This window comes from Taeniopygia guttata, chromosome 17 (assembly GCF_048771995.1).
Source record: "Taeniopygia guttata chromosome 17, bTaeGut7.mat, whole genome shotgun sequence".
NCBI classification, from domain to species: Eukaryota; Metazoa; Chordata; class Aves; order Passeriformes; family Estrildidae; genus Taeniopygia; species Taeniopygia guttata.
Genome location: NC_133042.1, coordinates 4,045,230 through 4,061,139, shown reverse-complemented (window position 1 = coordinate 4,061,139; position 15,910 = coordinate 4,045,230). Strand labels below are relative to the sequence as shown.

The following is a 15,910-nucleotide window of genomic DNA, read 5'->3' as shown; positions in this document are numbered from 1 at the left end:
GGTCACTCGCTCTGTATTTTGGATAGGCAGGTCTGGGCTGGGCTTCTTTTGCCCTCCAGAGATGCTGAGGTTCTTTCATGGTTCTTTCATCCCAGTCACCTGTCCTTGCTGGACCCCAAGGGCTCCATCCTGTCCCCTTCAAAGCATGGCTGGTACCCATGCAGTGCTCATCTCCATCCTCTGATTATCATTATGCAAAAAAAAAAAAAAAAAAAAAAGCACTTACAGACTCACCACAAACCTTCTGCATGTAGGTGCTTTGGTTAGTGCTGGAAACTTTGGGACCTGGGTCCCACCCAGCTAACCTGTGGCCTCTTTCCCACCTGAGGTCCTGCACTAATACCTTCCCAGTTCATTTTTTGTTCTTTTTCTTGCTTTCCAGGTCTTTCAGCAGAGCTGCCTGGGAGGAGGACAGGGCCAGAATGCCTTGGGAGAACACCTTTGTCTAAGTTATGGTGAGAACTGACCCAAGTCCCCAGCATCCTTTGCTGTTAATGCAAATGTTATGCTGTCAGTCCCCAGTTGTGCACTCCCCAGTTCCGGAAGGTTCTGTACCGTGTTCCCCCATTGGTTCTCCCTAAAACACCATTCCCTGTTGGTTAAACCCCAGTCACACCACTCCAGCTCCTTCCCTAGCTTCTCTCCTCATTGGAGAAGTTGTACCCTAACCCCTCCTACCTTCCCTCAGTTATAAACCCCCAGCCCCTCTGTTTCTCCTGGCTCCTTTCACCTCTGGTGCCCTTCAGCAGTGGTTGTCATCCTGCTCTCCCTGCTCCTGTGTCTACCCTGCCTACCTGCCACCTTCCTACCCTACCTGGACCCTCCAGCTGTTCCTGAATAAACTCTACTGGATTTTACTGAGTGGAGGACCCCCTTGCTATAAATGAAAATTTGTCCAGCCAAATTAAAATAAAAAAAATATATATTTATTTCTCAATCTAATTCTATCTAGCCAGCCACAAGGAAAGAACAGAGCCAAGCCAGGGGTCGGCCCTGGGTGTGCAACAAGGAGTCAGCCTCAGCAGAGGTTTTCCTCTGTGCTCACACACCTCCATCCTGGCACAAGCGGTTTTTATAGGGAAAATTCCACCTGAGGCCAAGATTTCGGCAGTGAGTCTTTTCTTCCATTCAGAGTCCATAGGTTAATAAGATTTTCTTTTTTTTTTTTTTTTTTTTGGTGATGAGGAAGAACAATTCAGTGTCAGGAGTTTTTGAATCCCTTGATAAAATTTACAGGAACCTGCATTCACGTGGATCTGCCCGAGGATTTCTGTAATATCTATCTCGGGTCGTTCAGGTGATGATCAGCGCCTGGGGTCCAGTATTGCTTCAGATACGCCCATCTCCTGGCCCAGCCACACCCTTTTAGTTCTAAATTGGGTTTCAACATACACCAGGTTTCACCTGCGAGGGTGGGGGGACTCCTAATACAAACGTGTATGCTCCAACAAATATTCAATATCACATCTATCATACTAAACCGGCGTGTATTATATCTACTACACATAATACAAAGATTCCAAAAGAGGCTCTAACCCCCGATGTGGCCCAAGATGTTTGTTCCATGGGAGGAAGAGGGAAAGAGCAAACAAGGAAGGGACAGAGCCTTATCCACGCTCAGTACAGGAGGGGCTACTTGGCTCCGAGCCACTTGTGTCAAGAAAGGAATGAAAGGTCAAATGAATGTGGTCACAGCTAAAGGGGTCTCTGGGGAAGGAAAAACCATTCCCCAGAGCAACACAACAATTGACTGTGTCCTCTGGGTGACCTTGAGGCTGAGGACGGTGAGAGCTCCTGGCAGATGGGCTCCTCTCTGCAAATCGTGCTTTGCTGTCTTGTGTCCCAATTCCCAGCCCGAGCTGGTGATGGCAAGGAACAACTTATTAAGGAATTGCTTCTTTCCTCCCCTGTTCAGCTGCTCTCAGGCAGGTCCTATCGATCCACTGCACCTACTCAAGATGTTTTGCAAAAGGCACTTAGTGAAATTCATTCCAGGGGTTTGTCACTGGTTGTTGCTGCCTGAACTGCACGTGGGGCACGGGCAGGTGAAGGTTTGACTCCAAGACTCTGAGAGGGTCACAGTAAGAGCTGTCATAGAAGAGGAATTTTCATTTTGCCAAATATAATTTTCAAATTTTCAGCATGTTACAAAAAAAAAAAAAAAAAAAAAAGAAAAAAAAATCCCACAGAACAAAATCCAAGGTTTTTATTTTGGTTGTGTGGGAAATATTTTTTATGTTTTGGTGTTGTTTTGGGAGGCTGCTCAGATTGTGTAAATAGAAACAAATTTTTAAATGAGAAGGTACTCTGAAAAACAACAGCATAAGCCTAAGCAGACATTTTTTTTTTAAATTACTTTGTGGAGCAATTTAACTTTGATTAGAAATCCCTTTTATAAGCCCCTCCAAACTATTTTTTAAAATCACTGTTTCCATAAAAAATATCTGTTCCAAAATTACATGCAACAGTAAACCAGAAACTCTGCTGTGCCAATTCCCATTCCATAGATTCACCATGCTACCTCATTAAATTGCAGAAACCACAGACAAAATAGGATTTCCCAAAGGACAAACGCTCTCCCTGAGAAGTTTCAACCTGTTCCTGTCAAGCACCAGTCGGTGCAGGGAAAGCAGCTGCTTTTCCTCATTCTGCTGGGTTTTTAGGTGACACTGGAAATCTGTGCTCCTGCCCAGGGGGGCCAGGGGAGCATTCCTGCAGTGCTGCTCCTGCAGCCAGCCAGATCCCCGCGGGAAGGGCTGCACATGGCTCTGGTTTCCAGCTTTTCCAGCTGCTGCAGTGTGGGGAGCACTGTGGGGGTTTTTGAAGGAGTTTTGAATGAGTTAGGGACAGGCCCTCTGAATTGTTTTTGATGATGCATTTCTTTTTTCTTATCTTCTGCAAAGTCAGGAAGGGTGAGTTTGGCTCACATCTTTACCCCATGGTTCAGAAAAGCACAAGTTACAAGACCTTTTAAGCATTTACTGACTAATAAATCACTACCAACAAGGATATTTCTGGTTTTGACCAAATCCTTAAATATTTTATCTTATGGACTCATGCTACAGTGTAAGCTTTCTTAGCCAATTATGTTATGACACACAAACCTACAGTGCTGCATTCTAAACTCCTTGAACTCCTTTCTAATTACTTTTAATTTTATATCTTAAATTCTAAAACTCTAAACTTTCCTTTCCTTAGCTTAACGTGTCTCTGCTTTAAACTACAAATCCACATTCTCGCTTCTGTCACCTAAGTTTGGAAGCCTTTTCCAAGGTCTCAGATCAAATCCTGTGTTTAATTCTAAGCTTTGGCTTCCAGGTCCAAAGTTGTGAGAACTCCCTGCATTTTGGATTCCAACAGAGCACCAAAGCAACCACACTAATGAGGGCACTCACTGCTCAGAGCCCTCACTGCACAGCTCAGCTTGGTGACAGTGCCAGCGTGCCAGGATGTCCTGCCCCAGGGACAGCAGCCTCCACAGGGCAAGGACGTCCAGAGCTGCAGCTGTCCTGGCGTTTTGCATGGGTTAAATGAAGCTCAGAGTGAAATCAGGGCATGTCCCCATTGCACATGGAATAGCTTTGATGCAACAGCCCTTTGGAGCTTTGTCTCCATATGCTTTTATGACCTGGGCAAAAGAGGTGCTTTAATAACTGGAATATTTTCAGTATGAGTGTTTGCTTGGCTGCTCATTTTTTCACCCAGTGAGTAAATCCTATCAGAGCCACTTGCAGCAGAGTGGGCAGTTTCAAACAGTGCATGCCAGCAGCTTTGGAAACGTGAGAATGTTGAGTTTTCCTTTGGATATTGGCTTCCTACAATAAGGCAAATGAGTACGTGCGTTTCTGTAGGAACCACAATATTCCCCCATTTATAGTATTGGGGAAAGCTGTTTTGAATATTCAAAAAGAAGAAATCTACTGTTTCTCTGCTGGGTAAATGGTGAAAATACAATCCTTCACACAGCCTTGTCCATCTTGGACTCATAAACCTCAGCACTGCCTGGGCTGGTCCCAGAATCACAGAGCGGGTCAGGCTGGAAGAGACCACAGAGAAGCTGTGATGGGTTTTGTGGCTTTTTCTTGGACAATAAGGAAGCCAGGGGCAACTCACGTACTCATGTCTGCTGTGGAGACTCTGAATAGGAAGAGAAAAACAAGTGAAAAAAACTTTAAATTTCTTTTAAAGTTGTGCCGGTGGGAGCCTCGTCTCAGCATCACTCCAGCTCTCCTAAAATTGCTTTGATATTCAAAAAAACACTGACTTTTTAAACAATACTGTCCTAAATCCCTTTTATAAATGCCCAGAACCACTCGCAGGCTTTCTGAAACTCATTGTTATAATTACAATCAAGGATCATAGGACTCTGTGCTTTGTGCCAGAAATACACATCCACTGAATTGTTTGCAGAGGAGCCACAGAGAGAAAGAGTGAAGGAGAAATGCGGCTTCAGTGCTGCTCAATTCAGGAGCAGGAACTCCCACTCCATTTAATTTTTCCTCTTTTGTTTCCCAATTTAACTCGGAGCTACTGAAATTCAAGCTAATCTTTGGTTTGTCCTCTGTGCTCTCCTTTGGCTTCAATCCAGGGAATCTCGAGGTTCACTTTCCCCCACCATCTCCTCCTGGAGGAAGAAGAGGAAGGTGGGGATGGAAGGGGGAGGAGGAAGGTCTGCAGGACCCATCAATGCCAGCAGAGGTGAGGAGAATTTCATTTTGGGCATTGCTGGGATAGCATTTAGCAGATCCAGAACAAACTCTCTGGGCAAAGGAACGCAGCATCAAGCGTAGTTTTGTTAAATCTTCATCTCCTGGGTCACTCAAAAAGCTTAGGCAGGGCTGTGGGGGGTTTTGGTAGTGTTGTCTGACACAGCACATAGGGAGGGAGCTGGGATTCAACTTTTGCCAGCACAAGGCCTGTTCCTGGTTCTCCCTCTCTATCCAGGAATGTCTGATGTTGATCCCAAAGCATATCCACAAACACTGGAGAAGCAGTGGCAGCAAATAAATATTTTCGTTTAGAGGTGTTACACATTTCTTGTCCCTGCAAGAAAACTCAAAAATGCCCTCTCAAATGCTATATAATCTAGATAGAAGTAAGATTTTCAGGTGATGCTTTCAAAATTTAGCCTTGGTCTAAAGAAAACTGAAAGAAACACGTTGGGCAAATTTCCCAACCACCGAAACCTCCCTCCCTGATGATAGCACTACTCAGGTTCCCTGAGCAGCTGCCAGCTGGGCTGTAGGATGCCCCATTGCTCCCTGGAAGACTTGTCCCAAGTCATGGTACCTGCAGAGGCAGGCACAAGACTTTCAGAATCCAAACCTCATTTCTGTTTCACAAAGTTTTTAGAGCAGAAAATCCTGTCTTTACTCTGCCTTTGAGATTCTGGGGTCCACTCAAAGCAACAGACTGTGAAATTCCTCTGGGTAAATGGTCTCAGGACCAAATCCAGTTTCAGAAGCAGCCAGATGACCGTAAGAACCACTGGTCTGTTCCTATACCCACCACACCTGAGGTATTGCTGGGGCACCTGTGGGTGACAGCCATGGCCAAACACAGAGCTCAGGCAGCTCTTCTGATCCTTGTCACTCCTTAACTTGCAAATTTCCTGAGAGAAGGTGACCAGCAAGGCAGGAATTTCTGTAGTGATGTGGCAGTGCCTCCATCCACTCCCTCTGACTCTTGAGCAGCAACAGAAGAACCAGTTTCTCAGCACCATCCATCAGGCCAGGATGGCAGACAGGGCAGGAAGAACCCTTCTTTTCTCTTCACATGAGTTTTTCCTCCTCGTGATTCCAGTTTTTGCCTTCCAGCAGCACTCCTATCAGCTGCCTCCAGAAGATGTGCTTGCTTATTTCCTTGTTTTTCCACTCCAGGTAGGTGTTCCTCCTCAGGTACTGAGACAGCCCCAGCCTCTGCCTCAGCAGGGTTTTATTCACATCCTCCAGCACAATCATGATGAGCCCAGCCTTTCCCTCCACCAGCTGCCAGGACTGGGCAATGTCGAACTCAAAGCTGCACCACTTGCTCTGCAGGAAGTCAGCGGAGATAACTGCAATAACATTCCTGCTGCTGAGGAAACCCTCCTCGATGATGTTGGTGACAATGGGCACCCCTGGCAGGAAGTCCCTGTAGTACAGGCACAGGCGGAAGCGAGGTGTCCCTCCTTCCAGAGGTTCCACCAGCTCCTTCATCACCCACTCCTGGTCTTTGCTGGAGTGGATGACAAAGGCGTCGTAGGTGTCACCTCTTTCTGCATAGTGTTTGCACCCGCTGAGCAGCACCAAGGAGTAGTAGAGTTGGAAGTAGTACCTGTAAACCAGGAAGAGGAACACCACCACACAGAACAACACAACCACTGGGGAGGCAACTTGGCCTGCACTGATGTGGCAGGAGGACAGATCAAAGCTTGGCAGGCTCACGTTGGCCACGTAGGAGGGAGTGTGGCACAGCATCAGCTCCTCGTTCTGCAGCAGCTCCTGCTTCTCCTTGACCCATTTCAGAAAGTCCAGGTACACACAGGAGCAATCAAAGAGGTTTTGAGAGATATCCAGCAGGACCAGGCTGTCTGGCAGGATTTCCCTGGCTGGGTCCAACAGAACAGCCAGCTGGTTTCTGCTGAAATCCAGGACTCTGAGGGCTTGCAGTGGCTGGTAGACTACAGGATCAAAAGTCATGAGCTTATTGTTGCTGATGTTTAGCTCTTTTAGCTCAGACAGGGCATCAAAAGTACTTTGATCCACATGTTCTAATTTGCAGCTTGAAATATCCAAGGTGTGGAGGTGACTTAGGTTTTTGAAGTTGTTTGCCAGCTTATTGTCTGCAAAGGAGTTTCCTGCCATCTTGAGCACTTGCAAAGAGTTCAAGCCACAAAATGTACACTGGGATTTAACTTCAGTTTTGGTGTGGGAAATATCCAGGTAAATCAGTCTCTGAAGGGACAGAAAGACAGGGTAGGAGCCAGGACCAAATAAGGTTGTGTGCTGAAGGTCCAAATATAACAAATTCTTCACATTAGTGAAATCTCCAGTCAATCTGATATTAGAATTGAAGCTTAAGTTCAAGTGTTTCAAATTTTGACAATTTTGAAACTGAGGGGAACAGCAGCTGCTGAAGGTGAGTCTGTTCTCACTCAAATCAATGACCTCCAGTTTACTGAGACCCTTAAATTTGTGCTCGAAGGTTTTGAGATTTCTGTTATCGTTAATACGAAGCACTCTCAGCTCCTTGAAAAGTGACAGCTTCTGGGCAGGCACATCCTCAAAATGGCATTTCTTGCATTCCAGCTGTCTCACTTTAGACCACACAGGAACCTGTGATATCTCCTTCAGTCCGAGGTCCACCAGGCGAATGGTGGAGACGTTGCCTATGCAGTTGAAGAGAGTGTCTGTGTCATCCTTAAAGCCCCGGAGGCAGATTAGGACAAACTCTTCCATCTGTACCTGGCACAGTCCATCCAAGAGCCTCCCCTCAAAGTCCTGCAGTCTCTCAATATTCCTGAACTCCCCCACTATGAGTCTGCTGACCTGCAAACCAGCCAGGCCTTGCAGAGCAGTTTGCATGGTGGGTTTCTCAAAAGCAGACCTGAGAGCCAGCTCAGCGAGGTGAATCCCTGCAAAGGCCCCCGGCTCTATGGATTTGATATTGTTCAAGGAAAGCACCAGCGTGAGGTTGAGCCTGTTCCCTTCCCTCAGGGCATCAAGGTCTCCTCTGGAGATAGACGTGATCTTGTTAGAGGAGAAGCTCAGGTGCCTGAGGGAGGTCATGTTGGTGAAATACTTGGGGAGCTTCAATGAAGTGATGCTGTTGTGGCCTAAATTCAGCTCCTGCAGGGTATGCAAGTGGCCAATAGGCAGCTCAGACAGAGAGGTCCTGTTGGTTTCCACCAGAACCAATTTTTTCAGAGATGTTAAGCCATAGAAAGCTGCTTTCCCCAGGTGCTGTAAGGAATTGGCAGTTAAAACCAAGGTGGAAAGTCTAGGGAGATCCATAAAGGAGTTATCTTCTATTGTATGGAGGTGGCACCTGATGGGAATGAAAAGAAGATATAAATGCATGAAACACTGTCCCTTCCTTGTTCACTGAGTGCTGCTGTGACACCCTCAGGCTCAGCCTCACACTGGGGCTGGTGTGGCTTTGCTGTGCTGGGCAGAGCCAGCATCCCTGGATGTGCAAAGGGAGCGCTCCTCCAGCAGGAGACCTTCTCTCACCTCCTCCTCTCCAATCTTAAATTCAAAGCAAGAGATCTGGAGACCTGGTGAAGATCAAAAAATCGTGCAGGCAGTGGGAAAGAAGAATCCTGGCCATCAGTTTAGGCCAAAGTGACATTGTGATGACAATGATGTGACTGTGTGCTCACTTGGAGCTCACATACCTCCAAACAGGGATGGAGGAGGCAGCCTGACAGCGGGGACAGGACAAATCACTGATGGAAGAACCAAGCAGGGCCAGCATTCCCTCACCCCTCGCATCCCCCAGCTGATCTCTGCTGATGGCTCAGAGGCAGCAGAGCCGGGCTGTGCTGCCTCTGAAAGAGAAAAGGAAGAGGGGGAAATAAGTGGCCCCCTAAGGTTTGTTTGATGTGGGAAGATCCAGAATTTGAGACCCAAATCCATTCTGCAGTGAATCCCAGCAGAATTAGTTTAATAATCCAGGCAGTGCCTCGCAGCAAACGTGCTCTGCCACTCAGCCACTTCGGAGCTAGAGCTGTGACGGGGCTGAGTGACATTTCTCAGTGAAACAATTTACCTGGAGAAACTGTTGTCTGAAGTCAATGGAAATTATACATCAATTCAAATTTGCTAATAGGCCTCCCCCATCTCCTCCCCCAGATATGTGAGGAGAAGGCAAAAGAGAGTATGTTGATATTTTAAAACAGCCTTTTAGAAAATGAATGTACCTTCATGTTATTTTTTTTAAACTGTGATTAGAAAAACAGCTCACCCAAGATGTTCCACTTCAGAGTTTTTGTAACAGTGAAAAGTCTGACATTTTTCTTGTTCACAGACAAGTGAAACATCTTCCTCCTCCTTCTCACATTGCAACCTACAAGATCAGACTGGCAGACCCAGCTCTGAGAGGAGGGTGTGCACTCAGTGACTGGACTAAAAGCTGCACATCACTTCACCACGGGGATGTGCCAAATGACAGACACGGGGACAAAGTCACAAGAAAAAAACCATAAACAGCCAAGACCAATAGACCCCAAAATAAGCCCCCATTGTAACCCAGCTGGTGAAGAAAAATTTACCAGTATCCACGTAATAGATCCCATTACCTTGAAAGATCCAGAATCTGCAGCTCAGGGACTGATGCAAAATAATTTGACCCCAGTGATTTCAGATTGCTGAAACTGAGGTCCAGGTTCTGGGTGGTGTTTGGGACTCCATCAGGAACTCCAGAGATGTTCAGTCCAGTGCATCTGAAAGTGGTGTTGGGGGTGATCTGTAACAGAGGCAGATCCCATCATGGTCAACACCTGCTTTTCATGGAATGCCAGAAAATGTCACTGTCAGGAGAGCAGGAGCAGAGTGACCCCCCTTGCAGTGCATTTCTAAAGGAGCTGCCCTGACTTTTAGGAAATAATCTTACACACCCTAAACATTTTTCTCATTTCTAATAGAAGCAGTCCTATTCCCCAAGCAGAGCTGCATTTCTTGCTGACTGAAGCTGGGACAAAACTACAGAACAGCATTCCTTGAGGTTACAGATGAACCTTTGAGAGAGCCAGCAGGACAAACACTCATGGATGCACTGCATGTCCAGGAACAGCTCTCAGCCCTCTTCCCCTGCACAAAACCAGGCAGCTTGAACCAAAGTTATTCTGCAAGAAAATAATTGTCAGCAAAACTTTGCAAAAGGCAGTTGGTCCTTGTCAGGTACTTGGTGAAATCACTCTACTGCACAAACCAGGCAAAAATCTGTGTTTTGTAGAAATTAGACAAGTTTGGATCCCTTCCAAGGGAAATATAATCTATTACAATAACTGCACTGCAGCACCCTCAGAGGCTCAGGAAGCCAACGAGAAGAAAAAATTCTTGCTGCTGGTTCTGGTTCTCAAATGTTTTCGAGACTAGGATTTATTCAAATACTTCAATCACCTTGATAACAACCTTGGGGGGAAGAAAAAATCTGGGCTTTCCTAAGAGGCTTGAGGCACAAATCTCCCAAGCAAAGAGAAAAGTTGCAGCAGAGAAACAGAAGGATTTTGTGCTCACTCAGAGCTCACGTACCTCCAAACAGGGATCCAGGAGGCAGCCTGCCAGTGGGGATGGGACAAATGCCAGCTGCAGCAGCACCAGGAGTGTCCCCACAGGAGGGGCTCCTCTCCTGGGCATCTTCAGGAGGCCAGGAGGGCAGGAGAAAGGAGCATGGAGAGAGAAACCTGGAGACAGAAAGCTCCTGCAGTGCCAGTAGTTGTGTTTCATCACTCCTGCTTCCCACTGAACATCTCTGAGAGCTGCAGAGAACGAGGAAGGAAGTGAAACTTGGCCACTGCCTTGTTTCTACACACACTCAGGGTGAATTGCTCTTCTTGCAATTGTTAAAAAAAAAATAGCCAACAAGAAAAAAAAGAATGACAGATATAGTTTGGGCTAGAAATTGAAGAGGAATATGAGTTTCATCAGTGCCACTTGACTTGATTGCCTCTGATTAGCTCAGGTCAAATTGGCAAAAAAAAAAAAAAACCAAACCAAACCAACAGAATATTATGTGCAATTCTAAGCTCAGTTCCATGCTCCACATCCCATAATTCAAATGCACTGGTTAGAGAGGGTGACTCTGCCTTTGCACTCCTGCCATGCTCCCAGCCTCAGCCTTGCAAGCCCTGGAGAAGAGCTCAGCTGTGCCAGAGGTTTTCTCAAGCCAGGTAAGCACAGGTTCATCTCTGGCCAAGCTCTTGTGAACAAACATCCAGGTTTTATCCACCTGGTTGGACCTTTACTGCAATTATTGCAGGAATGTGGCCAGGCACAAGGAGATTGACAGAGGGATCAGAGATGTGGTCACAGAAATTCTACCCCACCCTTGCCAAGTTGCTGGGGCAGCAAAAAGGAGAGGCACAAACACCCTGAGCTGGGCTTAGAGCTGCTCCCTGCCCTGCTCATGCCTGAATCTCTGTTTGATGAGTGCCTACAGAACATCTCAATGCTGAATTCCCAATGCAGACCATTGTTTCAGGAAAAAAAAAGCTTTGTAAAACCTCACTGTGGGCAATATTAATTTAAGTCAGCTATGAGCCTTCTAATAAAGCTCCCTGCCTTCATTTAGTCTGATAAATGGTCGTGCATTCATGTATCTCCTCCTGTCTTCGTGGAGATAACTAAGAAATGTTACAGGGGATCCAGCTATAGGGTTGCTGGGTATTATCAACACCACATAGACAGAGAAGAGGCAAAAATATGAGACAAGGGTGGAATATTGGTCTAGAGGAAGATGGAATAAAGTGTGGCGACTCGTGAACATCTGTGAAAATTGATATTAAATATAAGATGCGATATCAGCCCAGTGAGCGATCCACTTATAAAGAAAAGTTTAAAATATTTCAGAAGTGGGGGTTAGACTTTTTTGACAGGTTAGTAGAGAGCCTAGGAGAGATGGGAAAATCCTAAAATAACTGATGATCTCTGCAATAAAAAACACATGGCAGCACAATGGGAGCTAAAACCGACACCCTGATGTGCAGACAGATAGTGCCCATTAAGCCAGCAGACAAAAAGTTTGTTGAAATTTGGCAAGTTCTACAAAATCCCTGCTCTGAAAAGCCTCTGGTGATTGCAGGTATTTCCTTTTATAGATGGAATCAAAAGTGAATGGAAACAATTGCTGACTGCTTCTGTGCCTGGATTAAGGAAATTGGCAGAGCATCGTGTGTCTGCAGAGAGAACAAATGAGTGCATCCCTTAGTATTCAATATGTGGAATGAGGCAATCCACATTTAATTTTTATCTAAAGCTGAGATGAGCCTGAAGTATGCTCCAGAAATTACCATTTCAATGGAGACTTACTGAAGATGCTGAAGAGTTTGGGAGCATCACAAAATCCCTCCCACAGCCACGCTCACAGGTCAAGTGGGAAGTGCAGCTTGAAGGGCATTCAGAGGAGGCACTGCTGCTGTCACAAGGGACAGTTTCACAGCACACATTGTATTTGTTCAAGGACAAGTCCTACAGACACTGCAAGGTGTGGGAATCCAGGGCTTCCCTCTGGCTGCCCTGGCAGGTCTGGGACCCTGGCAGGGGTCAGGAACCCCCCTGGACAGAGCCCCCAGAGACACTGTCTGTGATCTCTGCCCATGGAAAAGAGTTTTCAATCTTACAGGATGAATTACAAGCTCTGAGTGTTTGATATCAGTAATAATTAAGTGTGGCACGGGTGCAAAAGTAAAATTTTGGGATTCTAGATTAGGGGTCCAAAGGGGACAAGATGGAGGAAATTGGGTGTGCCTTGTTCTTTTTCTCCTTCTTCATGCCCTCCATGTTTCACTGTGGTGTTGGCATTTTTCTGTTGGTTCAGGCTGGGGACACACTGTCCAACGTAGGTGACAGATATTGGCACGTTATTGTAAATCCAGCACAGGTAGTTTGTGGTATTTAATGTTTGTACCATCCCACTGAGGGCAGAGCCCCACACGTTGCCCTGCAGGACAGAGCTGCGGCAGGGCAGCAGAACATGTTAGAGATAAACAGAATAAACAACCTTGAAACCAGCACAGACCAATTATGGCTTCTGCTTTGGCAGCGGGGCAGAAAGACAGAGACTTTCTACAATCTCGGAATCACCAATACCTCAGATTCCGACAGCAAGGGACGGGGCACTAGCAGAAAACATGCAAGTTAGCAGACCAAACCCAGCCACCACTTTAGAAAGTCAGTGCTGGTTAAGTTGATGTTGCTCAGCTGGCACACAGCAGCGTGGATAAAGCCATAATGGCTATGTGATTGTTCACAAACACTAAAAGAATGATTTGGAATTCCTTAAAGTGACATGAGTAACATCTAAATACAAACATGATTCACTACTCTGGCAATTTACTGGGATCATTAAAGAGCTCTCAGCAAGGAGGTGTTGCAGAGAATCTGTGTTTCCAAAAACGCGTGCCTGAGTCATCTCTGTGATCCTGAACATTATTATAATATAAATAACACAATGCAGACAGTGCATATGCAGCCTCTGTGATCTCAAGCAAGGTATTACAGAGCATAAGACAGCCACACTGTAGCTGGACTGACAAAACATCTTATACTTACTTATTTTGAAAGAAAATTATTTGTGAACTCTAGCCAAAAAACAAAGTTAGCCAAACTCTTGGACAAGACAAGTGGTGAGAGCCATAAAACCAGGATTGTCTGTCCCTAGGGTGATTTCAAGGTCACAGGTAACCCAGTACCACGTGCAGATGAGCAGCTCTTACCCTGGAGAGAGGCTCTGTTTGCTTCAGGAGTCATCTCAAGCACTTCCCCAAGTCTGTCTGCAAACAGAGGCTGAGGAACATGACAGAAACTATTTCAAGGTTAAACAAAACCAGGTCTTATTTTACGTGAAAAAACCATCTCTAACAATTATTTGGTTATGAGCTGTGGATCAGAGGGGAGAGATTGATGGATGAAAGAGGGGGGAGCATTCCTGAGGTGCTGGCACCTTCACAGCACAGGACTTGGGGAGCTTGGGGAGCACCACGAGAGGCTCCAAAAGTCCTTGAGCAGCTCAGGATGCACCAGGTGAGCCAGCATTGCTGTCAGGGGGGCTGGCCACATGTCCCTTGCTAACTATCACAGAGACAGCCTGGCAGTCCCCTGTGGTGAATGAGGCTGAAATCAGCCACTCTGCAGGAGGGAGCCAGGCTCAGGGGGTGCAGGCAGCTACCAAGCCTTTGGTTTCACCTGACAGTCCTTATACCCAGCAAGTCAGTCACCTGTCCAGGTCTGAAGTTGTCAGAGTGGACAGGAAGGGTGACAGGAAACGTGGCATAAATTTAACAGCAAGTTGAATTTCCCCAGCCATTCTGCTGGGAAAAACAATTTATATAAATTACAATGAAAAATGGCAGAGTTAAAGGAGTAATAGGGATTTATTAAACTGCCTTTGTAGGATACACCTTGGGCAGTGCAAGAGCCTGGCTGTGGCTCTGTCCAAGATGGACACAAGATTGCAAACCAGTCATGAGTTGTCACACTTTTACACATTTCAGTCCATTTCTATATTGGGGTTCATTGTCCAATTCCAGCTCCAGGTTATGCAGTCCCATCCTCACAGTCTGATCTCCTCGATTCCCTGTTGTTGTACTCCTTGAGCCTAAAGCTGCAGTGGTGTCCTTGGTGATCAGGCTGGAAAAGGATTGTTCTGTCTGACTGGACTGTGAGGAGAACTTGCTAACACTTTATATGAAGCTCTGAGTCACACACTAGTACAGAATCTAAAAAATATGAAAGTTGAAACTTGAAGCATCAAAGTGGGTCTAATAATGGAATCACAGACTGGTTTGGATTGGATGGAGCCTTCAAGTTCATCTCATTCCAAGCTCCAAGCTCCATCCAACCTGGCCTTGGCCACTTCCAGGGATGGGAAAACCACAACTCACACTTGATGGAAGATCAGCCTGGAAGAGCTCCTGCCTCTGCTTCTGGATCTCCCAGCTTTGAAAAAAAAGAGCAACACTCAGGCTGAGAAAATGCACATTCATTTTGGGGTGTCAGACCCAAAGAAGACCCAGCATCACTTTTCTCTCTGTCTGATTGACTCCAGCTGCAGTTCCAGAGCCAGGAGATGTGTAATGCAGGCTGCTTGTGGTGCCTCTGAGTGTCCAGGAAGGGCATGGAGGTGGCATCACAGTTTCTTCATGGTGGCACCTAGCAGAGTTCAGCATGGCTGAGGTGCTCCCCATTACACAGAAGGACTGAGACTGGTGTACATAGGGGCAGACAAACAACCCAAAAGCCAGAGTCCAAGTTGGTTTGATGAAAATCAGCCAAGCCTGCACTGGAGTAGGCAATGTGTGCCATCAGGTGGGCTATTCCCAAAGCCAAGATCATATGAAGACCCCAGAACTATTCCAAAGCTATTAGGGAAGAACTGTGTCAAGTAACCAGGGACAAATACACTGCTAGAAGAAGTGATTAATCAGTGTCAAGATAGTCAGTACCTGTGGCAGCTACTCCATATGGATTATGTCAGGTCATTAGGAGCCCTACATTTCACTGTTTAATCTAAATGGCTGGAAGGATTTCACACAGATGGTGGAGGCATCCAGCCTGGCCTGCCAAGCGTTCATGGGCAGGCAGTGAATGACAGTGGAGCTCGCTGGACCCCTGGAGAGAGGCAGGCTGGCACCAAACAGCCCAGCAGCACCTTGTCCTCCTGCCTGGGATGAACCACGGTCACCCCTGGGCTGGCCAGAGCCAGGGATTCACTGGCACCATGGAGGTGAGGGTAGCCACAGTGCCTTGGCATGGAAATGTGCTTAGAGGGAGTCGAAATTCCTCCCACAGCCCTGAGAAAGGTGGATTGGCCACCTCAGACTGGTGCTGGCTTTTTTACTAAATCAACAATAGGACTTATTTTCTTTTTATTTCCCGCTTCATTACAACTTTATTATGGTGTCTCATAGCCTGATTTACATATGTTTTGTATTTCTGTGGCTTTGATTTATCCTGCTTATTCTACCTCCTCTCCCCCACTTCTCTTCATGAGTCTGCTGTAGGGCAAGGATTTATTCAGACTATCAAACATGAAAGGTGTGTAGGGCACGGAGCACTGCAGAGCTCAGACTTTTTAAACTGGACACAGGAAAGGCTGATCTGGGGCCTCAGTGCCACAACTGAAGCATGATTAAATATCGAGCCCCTGCAGCACTGCTGTGACACTCTGGGAAAGCTTGAAATAAGGGGCAGCTCTTATGATGATCTGG

At 46.4% G+C, this 15,910-nt stretch overlaps 1 protein-coding gene across 1 annotated transcript; it reads right to left on the bottom strand.

Moving 5' to 3' along the window:
* Positions 1–4,995: 4,995 nt before the first annotated feature.
* On the bottom strand, positions 4,996–10,438 carry TLR4 (toll like receptor 4). The gene is given in 3 exon segments (NM_001142454.1): positions 4,996–8,028; positions 9,281–9,447; positions 10,236–10,438. Coding segments are annotated over 3 exon segments (2,529 nt in total). The 5' UTR covers positions 10,341–10,438; the 3' UTR covers positions 4,996–5,771.
* Positions 10,439–15,910: the final 5,472 nt, after the last annotated feature.